Genomic DNA, 19832 nt, shown 5'->3' on the forward strand with positions numbered 1-19832 from the left:
AAGCCGTCTCCAGCCATTATTAGTCTCAAAGTGGGTTCCTCGTCATCGAATTTGAACAACAAAATATCGTAAGTTCACCTTTATTTTCTTCTCGTTGTCAGCTTTCTTTGTTTATATTTTATTATTACTTGTTTTAAGCTACCTCTTTCTTTCAGTTTAAACACTGAAAGCCGGCGAACTGTTGGAAACCAATAAGGCTAAAGTTAGCCACAGACGTGATTTTTCTTCATATTCTTTCGGCATTTAAACCATAATCTTTAAAGTATCATACTGCATTTTACAAATGGCATTTCGTAGAGTCTTTGGTCCCTAATTGTCCAGCCCGGTTGATGAATTCTGGTATTGTATGGAATGTTTCTTGTGGGAAATAAAATACAAGTCTGAAATGCTATTTTTTACACACCTCTGATTTTTAGCCGCAATGGACAAATTAAGAGAAATCTGGAAAAAAACATTTGGCTTAACTTGATTTTTATATTCTTTCATCTCTTCCCTTCATTCATAACCACTGTTCGAACAAAGAATAATTTATACAATTAGCACAGCTAAAACTGTGATATTTTATCACTCATATAAGATATACAATTTCAAAGGAAAACAATTTAAAGTGGCAATGTGAGTTATAAATAGCGAGTCATTCACATTGAAAAACTTGGAGTCACTCCTTATTTAGAGGTGAATCTTTATTGTAACCATAGTTCTTTTTATGATTACTCTTTCCAGATTTAAATAAACCAAATAACAAAACTTACAATGATGATTAAAGAAGGAAAACCCTTTTTTATCCCGATTTATCTTTTGGTCAGAGTTGTTCGTGAAAGAATGTAATGCTATGTTTTGTTGTTGTTTTACCCGTGCTCTACACATCTCTGTTTCGTTGTACTTCCATTCCGAGAGAATCGTCCTATAATAGCTAAGGAGGTACACGTACTAGTGGCATTCCCATGGCAACAAAAGAATAATCAGCTACTGTGACATTTATGAACATAAAAAAAACATTCTTTGACACGGTTGTAAAGGTCTGAACGTGTGTCAGATACGTAGGTTGAACGTTTGCAATCCCTGAAGCATTACTGGCTGGTATTTTATAAGAATACTTGGTGAGATTTTAATATTTTGAAACAGGCTATATGTTTGCAGATGAATATGTATAACCAAAGACTTCGAAAAAGAAAGATTAAATGTCGTATAAATAACATAATTAACAAAAATATTGTCCACCCTCTAATGGTTTAAACTGAGTTTAAAAGAATGCTTTCTTCCACTTGGCTCATTGCTGAATAAAAGAACATTTTAAAGTAGCATAAGGTGCATCAATAAGTAAAAACATTATTCAACTGTACCAATGGCTAACCCGTTTTCAGGTTTTCTTTGTACATGCTCAAAGAAACGTGTTTTATTCATAAGAAGGGCTCACTGCACCTACGTTATGTATATGTATTAGCACTGGACGCCCTTCGTGTTCTATTTGTATACGGTACTTTTTAGACATTTCGAAAGGTGCAGCAGAATATTAAAAAAACTAGTTTTTTTCGTACATTAAATAATCGTGATACAATTGAAACTCATTAACACAAATACATATCTTCATGATCGCAGTGGTTTTAATAATTACGTGAAACGTGGCCTAATGGTTAGAGTGCCCGGAATGTGAATCCGAGGTTTCGCATACCTTCACCGCTGAAAGACGCTCCGCACTTTGGGGCCGTGCGTGAGCGTTGTTTTCATTGCCTAATATCCTTATGTGCTCAAAGATATTGGAGTAAATTATAATAATCTTTTGCTTTTAAGATGGCGATATTCATTAACTTTTAATTATAATATCGAGTGACTATTATTCATTGAAAATGAAGCTTATTCTCATTCACTAGAATGTCCGTGAGATGGCAGTGTAACTCTATAGAAATATTCCAATCGTTAAATTTTTAAATATGCAGTATTTTTGTTACAACCTTTTTAAAATCATGAATAATAATGTTATTTATGTTTTAAATTCTACTTAAATATTCATCGGTTAATAAAAGGCAGATTTTAAGTTGCTATATATAAATTACTGAATTTTATATTTTCTTGAATGAAACGGTACATTTGGTTTTTTCAGTTTCATTACGCATTGAATGCTCAGCTTCAAGACTTTTGTTAAGAATAAAGACTGCAACATCTCACACCACCTGCAATACACTTTTCTTAGACATTATCAAGTACTGAAAAATATAATTTTTACCAATGGCATTTTAGAATAAACTACTTGTATAATCGCCCCCCCCCATTGGCACAGCGGTATGTCTACGGGCTTACTACGCTAGAATCCGGATTTCGATACCCGTGGTGGACAGAGCACAGATAGCTCATTGTGTAGCTTCGTGCTTAATTACAAACAAACAAACTTATATAATCAAGATAAAACACATATTTTGACATATCGAACCCAATATAACCACATGCGATCACTCTTTCGGCTATCTGTTAGTGTCTCGTACAGTATACATGCTACACAAGAGGTGCTTAATGGTAAACGTATTCGACTGGAGAACCGAGGGTTATGAGTTCAATACGTAATGTTATCAACTGTTTGCCGTCTTTATGGCCTGCAGTTCAAGATGAGGGAAATTTACGTCTGAACCACAGGAGTCTTTGACGTGGACGTTTAATCCGATGTGAACATAACATATCGTCCAGGTTATGAATAAACAAATAAACCAAACTTTATTGTAGAATGATGGGTGGAAGCCAAAGACCTATTTTATGCGTTACGTTTACTGTAATATTAGTTTACTTCAGAATGGTGGATGTTACACCAAAGACCTATTTTATGCGTTACGTTTATTGTAATGTTACTTCACTCTAGAATGGCGGATGATACATCAAAGACCTATTTTATACGTCACTTTAACTCTAGTGTTACCTTACCCTAGAGTCTAGAATGATGGTAACACGTCAAAGACCTATTTTATACGTCACTTTAACTCTAGTGTTACCTTACCCTAGAGTCTAGAATGATGGGTAACACGTCAAAGACCTATTTTATACGTCACTTTAACTCTAGTGTTACCTTACCCTAGAGTCTAGAATGATGGGTAACACGTCAAAGACCTATTTTATACGTCACTTTAACTCTAGTGTTACCTTACCCTAGAGTCTAGAATGATGGGTAACACGTCAAAGACCTATTTTATACGTCACTTTAACTCTAGTGTTACCTTACCCTAGAGTCTAGAATGAGGGGCAACACGTCAAAGACTTATTTTATACGTCACTTTAACTCAAGTGTTACCTTACCCTAGAGTCTAGAATGATGAGTAACACGTCAAAAAGATAATTTATATGTTACGTTTAGTGAGTGAAAAATAATAGATTCGACAAACTTTTAAACAACTTTCTTTAGAAAGTTATTTTGAAAATACTTCCCGTTGTTATTTAATTAGTAGTTTACAAGAATATAAAGTAGGCGTGGCGACCATCTACTGATACTACTCGCACTTTGCAAGTCAAAATACATCAAAAGAATATATATTTCTAACTCTGATTTTTATCACAAAAAAATCGTAGAAGATCTTACTTCATTAATGGGGGGTTTAACCGCTTAATCAATAGTCTCTTTGATACTGAGATATTTTTCATGATCATATCTTGACAAAATCCTGAACAAATCACTGCACTTTTATATTACACTCACGCATGGAGATGTAATGTAATGACTTCATTGATTAGTGTGATTAAAACCCCAAATTAATGTAATAAGATCGGCTATGAATTGTTATTGAAATTTTAATAATAACTGTCACATTGTTTTTTATCTGTTTGCTTGATTTTATTTGAACAGTATCCTGAGAACTTAAAGGCCTGCGTGCAATAAACAGTGCGTCATATCACCGAATGGGTTATATTTCTCTAAATATGTTGTGCATTTCTTACCCTTATTTCGAAAAGTGATCTTATATGGTTTTACACATTTAGTTTATGTATTCTTCCACAATACACTAATGAAATAATAAAATATAGGAAGTTCAGATCATACAATTAGGTCAAGATTACAACCCACAGGACGAGTCAAGCGTCCTAACCACCAGGTCCGCCCATAGTATAAGAGAAATAACATACAGGATAAATTGGGGTCTTCTGTTCTGTAACTACCACATATTTATACAAAATGGATACTGAGTTTACAGTAAATACAACTTATGCCCTAAAGATGGCACCCCAGTACCCATAATAAATACATTAACAGCATATTGTTGCAGCTTTGAAATGGTTTTAAGACAATAAAAAATCGATTTCTTTGTCGTAATAAATTGAACTAAAGTAAATGTGAAGACGTCATTGTTGTTTTTCAGTTATTGTTGTTATTATTATTTATGCAGTGTGAGAGAGAGAATTACCGGTAACAGGAGTGGGAGTTCAGCGGTTTCTGAAATACATCACATATCTTTAGCTACGTTCATCATAATTTGAATACAACTAGAAAGGTATCTACTGTGTGCAGCGTAAACCACTGCAAGTGTCTTAACACAATTATTATTTCCCGAAAATACTATAACCGTAGTAATCTATTAGAACGTATCTACTGACGATCATACTGCTATAAAAGTGTACTATCGTTAGGATCGTACATTTAAAGCGGTTTCTATGTTCACAGTATTATCACGCTTTGTTACATTCCTGTTAGTATTGTTGCGTCAGCGAGGTCACGTGACTAGTATCACGCTTTGTTACATTCCTGTTAGTATTGTTGCGTCAGCGAGGTCACGTGACTAGTATCACGCTTTGTTACATTCCTGTTAGTATGGATGCGTACAAAGCATATGGGAAGATTCTATCAGATGATAGCCTTTTTATCAAAAATGTAATGAAAAAGAAAGTTCTTCTTAACATCTGGTTACAAAACAGTTTGTAGAACGTAAATTAGTTTGCGTTTCAATTACAAAATAAAAATATATGATCGTAAAATTGGGCAAGTAGCGCTTAATCTTTGTTCATATCTTAAATCCATCTGTACATACTAAATTGAAACTTAAAACTTACCTTTTTATTACCAAATAGCTTGCAATATTTCCAAACAGAGGTGCGGGAAATTGATGAAACAGAAATTTGCTTTTGCGATATTAGAATAAGCTTCAAAATATGAAGCACAAGAGACTTACTTCAAATTGCTTCACCCGGATATTCTGCGAGTTTTTTATTTGAATCAACTGAACTAAAACACTATTAAGAAATAATAGAAGGTTATATTGCAATCTGCGTGTCGTGGAATCGAATCCCGTCACTCCACGTGCTCGCCCTTTTTAGCTATTGAAGCGTTATAATGTTATAATCAATCCCAATATTCGTTGGTAAAAGTAGCCCAAAAGTTGGCAGTAGATGGTGTTGACTAGCTACTTCCTATAGTCTATCACTTCAAAATTAAGGACGGCTAGCGAACGTTAGTCCTAAAGCATCTTTACGCGAAACTTCGACAAACGAAATGCTTAATCACATAGAAATTTATAATTACGATGAATTTAAACTGTTAAAATTCAATAAACGTTTTGTCGTATTTCTTAGAATCATGTATATATTAAGTAACTGCACACGAAAATTTATAATTTGTATCGGGATAAGCAAAAGATGAATGGTGTTTGTCCGAAACAACAATATAAAGTTTCCTTGCGTTAACATTGGAATGTTAACTATTTTACTGCATAAAATGAACATTACCACTGACCTTGACATAGGCCTTTCTTTTATACGTGTCAGTTACTAATATTGCACTTTACCTTACGTCAAGAGAAACTGTCTTGTTTTTGTACTCCAATAAACATACTGACTAATGTAAGGAAGTCGGAGGTTTCTAGAACTATTACATTTTGAATTTTCAAATATAAAGACGTCGGAAATACAAGTCTTTTACCGCAGTTTCTTTGATGTTTCCTGCATGTCACAGTACTAGAGGCCAGATGGTTAAGGCGCTCGACTCGCAATCTGAGGGTCGCGGGCTCGAATCCCCGTCCCACCAAACATGCTCGTCATTTCAGCCGTGGAAGCGTTATTTAGTGACGTCAATCCCACTATTCGTTGGTAAAAAGAGTAGCCCAAACGTTGGCGGTGGGTGGTGATGATTAGCTGCCTTCCCTTTAGTCTTAAACTGCTAAATTAGGGCCGGCTAGCGCAGATAACCCTCGTGTAGCTTTGCGCGAATTTCAAAACAAACCAAAATAAATCCACAGTACTATTTTTGTGACAAAAGATGTGGACATACGCAGGCATATAAGGTGAAAGATAAATATATACCTGCGGTTCTGTTTCATCCTTTCCTTAACAATATTCACATTTTGTGATGGTAGTTGTTGTTGTTTTCAGTGTTGCCTGGTCAACATCATTCACCGGCCGATTAATTTATGTGTCCATTATATATGTAGTTGTTTGTTTGTTGGTAAGCATAAAACTACACAATAAACCATTTGTGCTCTGTCTACCATGAGTATCGAAAGCAGATTTTTAAGTTATATGCCTCAGATTTACTACTGAGCCATCAGGGGGCGTTATAGATATAAGTTGTGTCGTCGCTTTAGAAAAATGAACGTAATAAAATTTGGTCTCGAAACTGTTTGCCATCGGCAACTAGGACTCTCAAGGATATCGGGGTATAATTAGATTTTGAACTTCCTCCCAATAAAAATTATAACCTTCTTGATGTAATAACTTCTGGGAAAAGGCTTGTATTTGGCATTCATGGTAAACAAAGCTGCTATATAACCATTATTCGGTAATTAAATATATAAAAATGCATTTCGTCTTACTTTATAAGTCATGTTCATATTGATATTCAGGGATTTAATTACTATTGTTCAAAAGATTTTAGGTAGTCCAAGATTTATTTTCGTTAAATAAAATACACAAATAATCAGTTTCTTTGAAAGAAGTGTTGTCCACTGTAGTGAAAGCTGTCAGTAGGAAATAATTGTCAGAGTGGCAAGATACCATTTATCTGCTGGATCCTATGGATTCGGTTACGGGATCTCTAATATAAATTGCTTCGTTTATACACGAAATCACGTATTTTTACCGTGAAAATGGCGTAACCCCGTGATGTTTAATTTCCGGATGTCGTTTAAGTTGTTAACGCTGAATTCGTATCTGCTCGATCTTCGCGTACATTACTATATTTATGTTCACTGAGAGCTGGTTGGCAAGTATGTTTCTAAATTACCAGCTCGTTAATTGTTCCACGAATTTATGATAATAACTTAACGTTACGACCAACTTCCAGTACGGTTTACTACAAAGGAAATAATAATTCTTTTCTGATAAACTTTAATTTCATTATCACGTTTTTCCCAGCCATCGTAAGAGCATATGATGAAAGATTAATAATGAAGTAACTTTTGTTACTGTTAGAAAAATAAGATAAAACGGCACTTAGAGAAAAAAAATAAATAAATATAGTATAATGTTCAACTTACCTACCTAATGGGTTATCAGTGGTTTTTTTTATATTACATATAGTTATAGTGTGTCCCCTATTTTAAAGAAGACATGTTAGATTTGCTATTTTCTACCTGAAAAACACCTTATGCAACATATGTACTTCATAATTCATCGTGCTGAAGCAGTCATCAACTATAACTGTCCTGTATGTCTGACAGTAAACAAGTCTTAACTTTTATATAATAAGGTCCTTCCTTAAAGATTATACCCAGTATGTCTGACAGTAAACAAGTCTTAACTTTTATATAACAAGGTACTTCCTTAAAGATTATACCCTGTATATCTGACAGTAAACAAGTCTTAACTTTTATATAACAAGGTACTTCCTTAAAGATTATACCCTGTATGTCTGACAGTAAACAAGTCTTAACTTTTATATAACAAGGTAGTTCCTTAAAGATTATACCCTGTATATCTGACAGTAAACAAGTCTTAACTTTTATATAACAAGGTACTTCCTTAAAGATTATACCCTGTACATCTGACAATAAACAAATTTTAACTTTTATATAATAAGGTACTTCCTTAAAGATTATACCCTGTACATCTGACACTAAACAAGTTTTAACTTTTATATAATAAGGTACTTCCTTAAAGATTATACCCAGTATATCTGACAATAAACAAGTCTTAACTTTTATATAATAAGGTACTTCCTTAAAGATTATACCCTGTACATCTGACAATAAACAAGTCTTAACTTTTATATAATAAGGTACTTCCTTAAAGATTATACCCTGTACATCTGACAATAAACAAGTCTTAACTTTTATATAATAAGGTATTTCCTTTAATTATTTATAAGGGAAAAGTGCTGAAATATATGGAATGATAAAAACAAAAATTAAGCTGCTCAAAACATTTGTTACTTCTATGTTCTTGGCTTATGAAAGTATTATTATGCGACTTTTTCGACTTCCATAGTTTAGAAATTCTCTATGAAGTTCGCTGTTAAGCTGTGATCCAACATTTTTTCAGTCCCAACGTTCGCATTTACAACTACGTTCTGAAATAACGGTACTGATGCGAAGTTCTTAGAACTATGTTTGGTAAGAGGTAACTATCGCGACACTACAAAGATTTAATGAGCCGCTGGTGATCAGCTTCACAAACCTTTATAGTCATTTAAATGCACCTAGCAATAACATTCGTTATTCGTTTTACTGAATCAAACCAAAATAACATCAGGAGTTTAGTTGGCTACTAAATAAAGGATGTTAGCCAATGAGATCCATTCAACCAAAGCAGACAATGAAATGTCAAGATAAAATCGGCACCACTTTAGTATTATGTATATTGTTTCAGAACTTTAAGCTATCTTCATCCTGGGGCTGAAGTTGGTTTTCTTACTGCAAAGTACGTACGAAACGTGTTTCAAACTTAACCGAGCAAAACATGAGAACGTTTCTGAAAATAGTTTATTACCCCCTTCTCCCCCCACGTGTGTTCCGTGTGTTAAAAAATGCGTGTTTCTCACGAGTAACACATCCCTCTTGACTTTGGGTATGTATGTATTTAGGTATGTATTTATTCCACAAATACACTTAGCTGCAGCTACTCGGTATTTTTAGTAATGCCAGAACAGCACGTGTGAATTGAACATTGGCCAAGATATAAAGAGTTATCTAAAAAACTGGCGTGTATGTCCTTTTTTTGTGTGTAAACAGCAATATTTCATTGAGTTCTGTAGTGTTAGTCTGCAGTGGCTTGTGAATAGAATGGGTATTTAGTTATGATCGTTATTTAAAAAACATATCAAGAAACTCCGCAATTTATAAAGATATATTTATTTTAAGAATTTATGATTTTACGAGATAGGGGATCAGATTTGACTCAACACGACGATAGGCCACAACTGAACCGAGTATGCTAACAACGGTTATCGAAAGCAAATTTTAAGTCATAAGAGAATAATCAACACCATTATAACTAGAATGAACGAATACAAGAAAAACAAATTTAGATGAAAAAATTAATGTGCCACCAACAACAAAAATTGGCGAAAAAGTACCGACATTATAACCTGAAGAGAAAATGTCTGCGATAATAGCTTCCAAAAGCTTTGGAGATATTCCGACTATGAGAGATAATCCTTAAAACGTCGACAAAGACAAGACAGCCTGCAAGGAAGGTCAAGTGGGGGTTAGGATTGAAGTAGTACAACCTACAACTTCCCATCTGATTTGTGACACAGTTAATATAATTGGCTTGAAAAGGCTATCTCCAAGCAGATGCGTTCATTTTAGCTAGCCCGGTTTATACATCAGTGATTTCGATTAGGGCTGAATATGGATGTATAATAAAGTTTTATAGTTCCTATTATTTTGTGATAATATACTATGGGTAAAGTTTGGATATTTTCATAAGAGTCAAAATTGATTATTTTTTATTATTAACAGCTATTTCTGACGTTACGATTGTTTGTTTGTTTGTTTGTTTGTTTTTGAATTTCGCGCAAAGCTACACGAGGGCTATCTGCGCTAGCCGTCCCTAATTTAGCAGTGTAAGACTAGATGGGAAGGTAGCTAGTCATCACCACCCGCCACCAACTCTTGGGCTACTCTTTTACCAACGAATAGTGTGATTGACCGTCACATTATAACGTCCCCATGGCTGAAAGGGCGAGCATGTTTGGTGTGACGGGGATTCGAACCCGCGACCCGCAGATTGCGAGTCGAGTGCCGTAACCACCTGGCCATGCCGGGCCTGACGTTACGAATAACACTTTGTTACCAATTACACAAGCGATAACTGGTAGTAAGATTTGATACGTTGCGAGTTCCAGAACATAAACCCTAGTTTCCTTTGCAAAGTGTTTTTTAGATTATATCTATTAGACGGGATGTCCCCAACGTTGTGTATGGGTTAGACGGGATGTCTCCAACGTTGTGTATGGAGAACTATTGACGAAGCGACTTTGTTTTTAAAATAATATGTTTTGTACTTCCTTGAAAAATGCTGTAATCTTTCATTGTTTTTATTTTTCTCTCTGTTCTTGGTGCAATCCTTGTTTTTCATTTAAATTTGATTTTGCTTCCTTTGTATATATATATATATATTACTGCATAAATTTATTTATTAGATTTTTAAAAAATCTCTTTATCACTCAAAATTCAAGTTTTTATAACAGAGGTAAAAAAAGAAAGAAAACGTGAATATTTCATTTTTCAGTACACTTCATTTCCTAGATTTTTTACATTAAGAATTCGTATAATTTATTTAATGCGTATGGAAATTTTACAAACTTAGTTTCCAGCAGACAGTTCTCCCAAATTTTCGAATGCCGAAAATTGGCAGACAAAATAAAAATTATTTTAGTCTGAAATGTTGAAAACTTACGCAATGTAACTTGTATATTTTATGAATTTACATAAAACTTAATAATATATTTTAAAGTTTTAATTCATAAGCATTCTGGTGTTGTCGGTACGTACAAATAATTAAAAACTAACCTTATTATTGCTCTTATTTTGATTTTTACTTCAGCCTGATTAGAACCATTTTTACTATTTCTGCCATTCTAGGGTCGGTGTAATAGAGAAAAACCACCCTGTAAGTACTTTCACCCTCCGCAACACCTAAAGGATCAGCTTTTGATAAATGGGAGAAACCATCTTGCCCTTAAGAATGCCTTGTTACAGCAGATGCCTCTCCAACCAGTTCTCCACAGCCAGATTCCAACTGTGGTAAGTCTACGTCTGATACTTTTGGATATTGTATATTTCACTTTCATCTCATCCATAAGGATTGTTTTCGATTGTTTAAGGATTGTTAAAGGATTTAATGCATACAGAAGAAAAGAAAAAATATTCGAATAATAAAGAAAGAAATCACAACTTTGATCTAAGGTAAAATGTTTGTCACAGTGATTGAAGTTTTCTCCTGAAAAAACCTTACAAACGAATGTCGTTAATAAAAGAACAAAAACATTCTGAAGTCGAGTCGTATTTTTTACTAGCAATTGCGATATTGGTAAACTGACAGTTATGGTACACTGCAGAGAAGAGAATCATAACAATCAAGAATTGTTACAGTATTAAATCCGATCATTATTTTCTCGAAAAGTATAATGGGAAATTGTATTGTTTATACAGACAACAATATGTGTCTTCAGAATATCTGATTTCATACAGTATATTTCAATCGCTACTTTGTAGTTTACTTTTTAATCCCAACAAATAGCAGATTGTTATGGTATTGCTAAGGGTTAGTGTTTTTATGTACTTCACTATATTTAAAAAAATGGTGTTTTTATGTACTTCACTAGATTTAAAAAATAGTTTTTCATATCCCATTACTAAATTACATTAAAGTTCTTTCTAGTCTATATTTAAGTCATTAATTTAATTTATATAAAAATGTTTTAATTACACTACTTAATTTATATAAAAAATGTTTTAATTACGCTACTTAATTTATATAAAAAATGTTTTAATTACGCTACTTAATTTATAGAAAAATGTTTTAATTACGCTACTTAATTTATATAAAAAATGTTTTAATTACACTACTTAATTTATATAAAAAATGTTTTAACTACACTACTTAATTTATATAAAAATGTTTTAATTACACTACTTAATTTATATAAAAATGTTTTAATTACACTACTTAATTTATATTAAGATCAGAATGCAGTTTTACGTTTGTAGTTTTATTCTACAGATTGTAATAATCATGACATTCGTTATATTAACTTGAATTCTACAGTTTTAGGAGTAACGAAGATAATAAGAAGATGTGATTGGTATGTAATACGTATGTTAGCCAAAGACATCCAATGGGCTATTGAACCCCAAATGTTAGCATTATAACTCCACAATGTTATTACTGACCCACAGGGTACAGTATGCTATGATATCCATAACCCCCCTTGAACAAGTGTTTACGTATTCTATTAATATCCCACTGTTATTACTTTGTTTGTTATGATAAAGTAATACAAAAGTTATTACGTTGCTATTCGTATGATGTTGCTATTATTGTAGCATTCGAGTATAATGCTGGGTCAGTGGTACTATACTGAGTTAACATGCTTTACATTTTAGTAGGTTTGTAATTGCTTTAAAGGGTCAAATTTCAAATGGAGCACATATGAATTAAGTAATATTGAAGAGAAATGCAGAGTATTAACGAAGAACGAAATATTCACTGCTACATTTCGAAGTTTTATTTCTGCAAAGCTTGCAGTTGACGTTTTAAACTATATCTACATATAGGTAATATATGTAAGTGTAAGTTTACATGAAATAAAAATTCTAACTACAAAAATTCATTCCCAAACAAAGCCTAACAAACAGCTACACAAGAGCAATAGAAAACCTCAGTTACCATTTAATGTGACAAACAATTACCTATTTACAAACACTAATGTGACAAACAACTTAGTCCATCTGTTCTGCCTAATCAATGAACACCTTCTGATTTTTATAAATGATCTTCTGATATTCATCAATGAACACCTTCTGATCTTTATCAATGATCTTCTGAAATTTATCAATGAACACCTTCTGATCTTCATCAATGATCTTCTGATCTTCATCAATGATCTCCTTTATTTTCTCGATTCAGTTAAATATTTTTTCTGCTTATAGTTAGCTGTCATTGTAATATCAAATATCCTCTGAAATACTTTAACAGCTTAGGCTAAGAAGAATAAACCTAAATAGTGGGTAATCAGTCTTATCACAGTATTTTCTGAATAACATCTTAAATACGTACTCAAGGTGTATTTTATAAACTCTTATAATCCGGAATACGTAATCTTATATTTAAATACAAACAACCCGGCGCCGTTTGCGTATTTTTGTTATCTATAGTGGCAAGATCCATTTAAATTGCAAGAAAATTATTGTCTTTTCGCTAAGGCAAGTTTATTCTCTTCATATCATATTATATTGAACTGTCAATGTCAGTATTTTAAAATCCCTTCAAACCAGTCCTCGTTTATACTTGATCAAAGTTTGGCGTATAATACAAAGAAGCCACAGGATTTACATCAGATTAGCTGTTTTACATCGGTATTTGTCAAAAAAATGGTTTACTCTTTTCTGCGATAAACATTTTTCACGTTTCTCAGTTTTTTAAATGATTTTATAAAATTATCTAAAACTTTAACATTAAGTGAAGACTTTCAAGCTACCCTTTGAGTTATATATATGTCTATCCAAGTGTCTGCAATAGTCCTTGTCATCCCTTTGAATCATGCACATGTCTATCCAAGTGTCTGCAATAGTCCTTGTCATCCCTTTGAGTTATGTATATGTCTATCCAAGTGTCTGCAATAGTCCTTGTCATCCCTTTGAGTTATGTATATGTCCAAGTGTTTGCAATACTCCTTGTCATCCCTTTGAGTCATGCACATGTCTATCCAAGTGTCTGCAATAGTCCTTGTCATCCCTTTGAGTTATGTATATGTCTATCCAAGTGTTTGCAATACTCCTTGTCATCCCTTTGAGTCATGCACTTGTCTATCCAAGTGTCTGCAATAGTCCTTGTCATCCCTTTGAGTCATGCATATGTCTATTCAAGTGTCTGTCTGCAATAGTCCTTGTCATCCTTTTGAGTTATGTATATGTCTATCCAAGTGTCTGCAATAGTCCTTGTCATCCCTTTGAGTCATGCATATGTCTATCCAAGTGTCTGTAATAGTCCTTGTCATCCCTTTGAGTTATGTATATGTCCAAGTGTTTGCAATACTCCTTGTCATCCCTTTGAGTTATGTATATGTCCAAGTGTTTGCAATACTCCTTGTCATCCCTTTGAGTCATGCACTTGTCTATTCAAGTATCTGCAATAGTCCGTGTCATCCCTTTGAGTTATGTATATGTCTATCAAAGTGTCTGCAATAGTCCTTGTCATCCCTTTGAGTTATGTATATGTCTATCAAACTGTCTGCAATACTCCTTGTCATCCATTTGAGTTATCCATATGTCTATCCAAGTGTTTGCAATACTCCTTGTCATCCCTTTGAGTCATGCACATGTCTATCCAAGTGTTTGCAATACTCCTTGTCATCCCTTTGAATCATGCACATGTCTATCCAAGTGTCTGCAATAGTCCTAGTCATCCCTTTGAGTCATGCAATTGTCTATCCAAGTGTCTGCAATAGTCCTTGTCATCCCTTTGAGACATGCACATGTCTATCCAAGTGTCTGCAATGGTCCTTGTCATCCCTTTGAGTCATGCATATGTCTATCCGAGTGTCTGCAATAGTCCTTATAGTTTATTATTGGCCTTCCAATAATACAAAATTTCATAAAGGGTACAGAAATTTTTATGATAGTTACAGGTTATAGCTATAATGCCAAGTTAAACTTCCGCAGAGAAGAGAGAAATGTCATGGTGAACTTTGCAGAAGCATCATAGTAGCACCATTATACCATGAAATAAAGATCGTCTTTGTACAAACTGGATGCTATTAGGCATGACTTGGTCAATATAATGCATCCAGCCTCACATACAAGAAATCAATAAGAACTGCAAGAGCAGTCTATAGTAAATCCAGTTTACACATCCAAGTTAACGAACCTGTTCCTCTACAAGATACAAGTACAGACGGAATTCTATGTTGTATCATTCATAAACATCTTCCAAGACCTTTTGTGCCTTTGTGTTGCTCAAACAGGCCCTTGAAGTCTTCTTCTGCACGTAATTAATGGACTTTGGACAACATTGATCTCAATGTGCTGCGTAAATCCTCCTGCAGTGGAAATTTTGCTGCAGAGCACTAGTCCATAATCAAAGCCATTGTAATGGAAGTGCAGTGAGGCCTAAACACTCCAACTTGGCCATCGGTCGTGAACACCTCTGTTTCCTTTTCAAGGAGTAACCAGTAGTGTTTAGTACATGTTACCAAGAGCTTATGATCAAAAGTAAGTCGACTACATGGACCAGAACTAAATTACTTTAAAATGACATAAACATTAATTAAGACAACTCTTTCTAACACACTGAGTATGCATGTATAGTGCTACGGATGAACACGCTTACAATGATTAAATTGCATATAATCATTAGTTGAGTGCCCTTACTTTTAATGATCTGTTCCTTTATGTAGTTAATTGTGGGTGTTTGCCTTTTCTATGAATAAATTACTTTAAAATATGAAGAGTAATATTATATTATAACGACACTATTTTATCCAAACTCTCAAGTACGGTTGATGTTCTTCCTAGCCGTATCGTAGTTTGTCTGAAAGTAAATACTTAGCTAACAGCTCTATTTCTATATAGTTACTGATGATGTCTACTATCAGACTACAGGCTTACCTCATCAAACTTATATAGTTATTATTTGTTTTCTTGCCAACGTTTACTGTCTATTGTTTCAATGTTTTCAAAGCCGTGCTTGTTTTTATACTGAATTTTCATCGATCTTCAACTTTTTAAACTTGTTTATGAAAAACAAAAGGTATAAATAATTTACGTGTAAGTGGATTTAATATCATTCATTTTCCATAAGTATAAACCATATAACAATTATAACCTTGAAACTCAAAGTTGCCTCATAAGTTCTGGGAAAGTTTACTTTGAGAAATGTCCTCAGCACAGTGACAGGGATCCTGTTAATCACATAAGACTAATTCAAAGTCTATTACTATACTTTACAGTTTATTTCCGTTTCGTTGCAATAACTTCTGTAAACGTAACGTTGAAATTACTGCATTATATTTGCTTATTCAGGAAACAGATATTGTCTCCAAAAAGTAGACAAACTGGACTCAAATATTAAACATGCGATGTACTGTAGCAGTTTCATGTTTATGAAGCTCATACCCCCACTTTACTTACCCGTATATTTAAGTATGTTATCACTTCTTGTGTATTAAGTATTTCCATTATTACCAATTTTCTGCCTCTAGCCGATGTCATCTAGCTACCTAGCGACGGAACAAGACTCTCCTGTCAGCTGTCGAGTGATATAACCATCTATGATGGCAATATTAGGGTCATAAAATAATGCAGTAAACGTAGGTTCTACTGTATTCATTACCCAAACGCACACATTGCTTGGTTTCCTCCCCCAACATCCACCCTAGCCCTGCTGAGTGTAAATTTCCATTAGTTGGTCGTAAAGTCAGATGTTAGTCGACGTGTACCACCATAACTACCATATTCTACACTTCCTGTAGATCCCTAGAGAAGAAAACGGTGATCTTTTGGTAGAATCTACTGGCTTCTTGAGCTAGCTCCCCCCTCAACCAACACTGCTCACCCCTTGAATTATACATTTATGAGTCTGAATGTTGCTATAAGAATGATTGTCCTGGAGTAGAATAACAAGTTACACAAGAACTTGAAGATTGATAATAAACTTTTTATTGGGCAGGCTACGTTTCGATAATTTAATAAGTTTTTCTTCGCTGTCTTAACAATGACGTTATATCCCCAAGGAATTTACTGAAGACTCTTATGCAATGCTGGACTTTCCGTTTAGCCTACTAGGTTGACAAGAAAGTATCATATACAGGAAAATTCTAAGAAAGTGTGATGGAAAATAAAAAAGAACGTATAACAATATGTCAATCACACTTTATCTGCCATACTCAGTGTCGACGAGGCCTTTCACTCGATACCAGGTCTCATCAGGCCGGCTACAGTGCGACAGGCGCAGTAGCGCTTGAGACGCTATCTATATTATCAAACTGTATGAACAACAACTAATAAAAACAGAGGATTTTAAAATGACATAAAAGAGAAACTAATGATTAATTAATTAAGAAACTATATTAAAGGAGTTATATTCCACATTCATGCACGTGGCTGTGCAAGCTTTAAACTGGAAGAGTGACGGGTAGGCTAACCCTGAACAAGATAAAATATTAAAAAAATAACCATTCGTAATGTAATAACCTGTACGCGTCTGCGAGTTGCTGAAAAGGTGTCGACAACCTTTACAACAAAAAAAGGTCAACGTATAGTATAACAAGTTTATAAAAATTTATTCTATTTAGAAATGTCTCTCTCTTTGTGAGTTTATATTATAATCTGAAATTATTATCGATGTAAAAAATAAACTTAAACATTTTCAGTTTCCAAATTCCAGGGTATGATAATTGTAAAGTAATGTTATACATTTCAGTTTGGAAATTATATATGCAGTGAAATGAGGTATTTATCAGAATGTTAGTTTAATTGTGGTAATTAATTTTAATTTAAAATAGCTTTAACAATTAAGGATGTTATGATCACATCCTCCTATTCTTGGCAGGTTATCTCCCATTTTTAACAAATGATAACACCTAATTTGACAGGTTATCTCCCATTTTTGACAAATGATAACACCTAATTTGACAGGTTATCTCCCATTTTTAACAAATGATAACACCTAATTTGACAGGTTATCTCCCATTTTTAACAAATTATAACACCTAATTTGACAGGTTATCTCCCATTTTTGACAAATGATAACACCTAATTTGACAGGTTATCTTCCATTTTTAACAAATGATAGCACCTAATTTGACAGGTTATCTCCCATTTTTAACAAATGATAACACCTAATTTGACAGGTTATCTCCCATTTTTAACAAATGATAACACCTAATTTGACAGGTTATCTCCCCTTTTTAACAAATCATAGCACCTGAGATTTACTTTTTAATACTGTTTGGCAGATATCCTATCTCATTCTCGTGTATTTTAATCATACACTATTCATCGTATATGAAGCCAAGTTCCTACTGAAAACTATATTACAACGTAGAATTTGGACGCTCATAGCATAGTTGTAGGTAACTCTATTCTTGACATGTAACATCTACATCGTTTTCTTGGTCATCTTCCACATCAGATTTATTCTTTATAGACAGATAAATATCTAAAAGTTATATCTGACGCTGTGTAATCTGTATCTGTAAGCTTAATTTGGCATTTGTTCTCTAACTATATATATATATATAATAATCAACACATTTCTACTACATGTATTTAATGCTTCCATTAACGCTGCCCAAACAAAGAAAGAGCAACATCCTGATAGTAGGATGAGTCTTTAGACAGGAACAACTTTGCAAAACGGCGAACTATTTAAATGAAACGTTTATTCCTTGAGTGGGTATAATATAGCGTGCCATTTAAAGACAGTAGTTACTATCTCGTGGGCAGATTACACTGGTAGTGTAGTTATCTATTAACCACTATTATACATCTGTAACGGTTTGAACTGTCAATAAAACCCGCGATGTGTGGCGTCGTTCAGTAGCAATAAGATAACCAACTTCTAATGACAACTATTAACACAGAAGTTCGTAAGAATTTCTATATTTTGTTGACTTCGGTATCAGGAGGGCTTGACAGCCACTATTAGTTTCAATATCCTAATAGATTTGTTTTAAATATCTCTTACTCTATCCAGATATTCTGTGACATTTCAAAGGTTATGATTAAAGACAGTCGTGTTCGCATATATCGTTTCCATTCTGTTATTATAGATATTTTTCTTTTGGGAATTTTAAAGGCTGCAACGAACTCCTACTTGGCCACTCTTCCCACGATGGCCACACCTTCAACGTTCAGTCCCTACTTTAGTCCAAGTCCCATGATGGGGATGATGCCAGCTGATGCCATGGCACCACTAAGTGTTATACCCACACCTATGGTCACGCCTCAGAAGGTGCCACGTACGGACAGGTTAGAGGTAAATGGTGTGTTTTATTTTTATGTGTAAAATAAAGAGCTATTACTTTAATTAGATGAACCTGAATTGTATGCCAGCCTTTGTATTAAGTAACGTTATTTTACTTATATTTTTTATACCGTCAGATAAAATCGTGTAGCGATTAATATGAAAAAATTATATAAGAAACTAAGTGGAAGCAGAAACTTGAAATTATATAAGAAACTATATGGAAGCAGAAACATGAAATTATATAAGAAACTAAGTGGAAGCAGAAACATGAAATTATATAAGAAACTAAGTGGAAGCAGAAACATGAAATTATATAAGAAACTAAGTGGAAGCAGAAACATCAAATTAAGCGGAAAGAATATTAAAGTATTTATTTCGTGAATAATAAAAAAGTTTTTATGAAGGACATTTAGAGTACACAAAATGAGTAGACGTTTATAATTATCATTATGCACGAAAACTATTCTGAAACTGAGCATAAAACGGCTTTATATCTAAAATACAAGCGTTTGTTCTTATCAACATACTCTTATTCGCATTTGACATCATTCCAACTCATTTTCAAAAATATCTTTGTCAAACCCGAATCTTTCGTATACTTCAGTGCTGCAATCTTCATAGTTACTGTAACAGAGTACATACATATGCTGCCATCTTCATAGTTACTGTAACAGAGTACATACATATGCTGCCATCTTCATAGTTACTGTAACAGAGTACATACATATGCTGCCATC

The 19832-nt window shown here is 33.7% G+C and overlaps 1 protein-coding gene across 3 annotated transcripts in view; it reads left to right on the forward strand.

Annotated features, from left to right (window-relative positions):
- The window catches only part of LOC106460197 (muscleblind-like protein 1), a 234257-nt gene that overhangs the window by 190614 nt on the left and 23811 nt on the right, over positions 1-19832 (forward strand). For all 3 annotated transcript variants that reach the window (XR_002610697.1, XR_002610698.1, XM_022386857.1), the window contains exons 3-4: positions 10989-11150; positions 18925-19104. Coding sequence is in view for 1 of the 3 variants with exons in the window: in XM_022386857.1 (XP_022242565.1) it covers positions 10989-11150; positions 18925-19104 (342 nt within the window). In the remaining 2 variants the exon portion in view is untranslated. The remainder of the gene's footprint in view (positions 1-10988; positions 11151-18924; positions 19105-19832) is intronic.

This window comes from Limulus polyphemus, unplaced genomic scaffold (assembly GCF_000517525.1).
Source record: "Limulus polyphemus unplaced genomic scaffold, Limulus_polyphemus-2.1.2 Scaffold727, whole genome shotgun sequence".
Taxonomy (NCBI): Eukaryota; Metazoa; Arthropoda; class Merostomata; order Xiphosura; family Limulidae; genus Limulus; species Limulus polyphemus.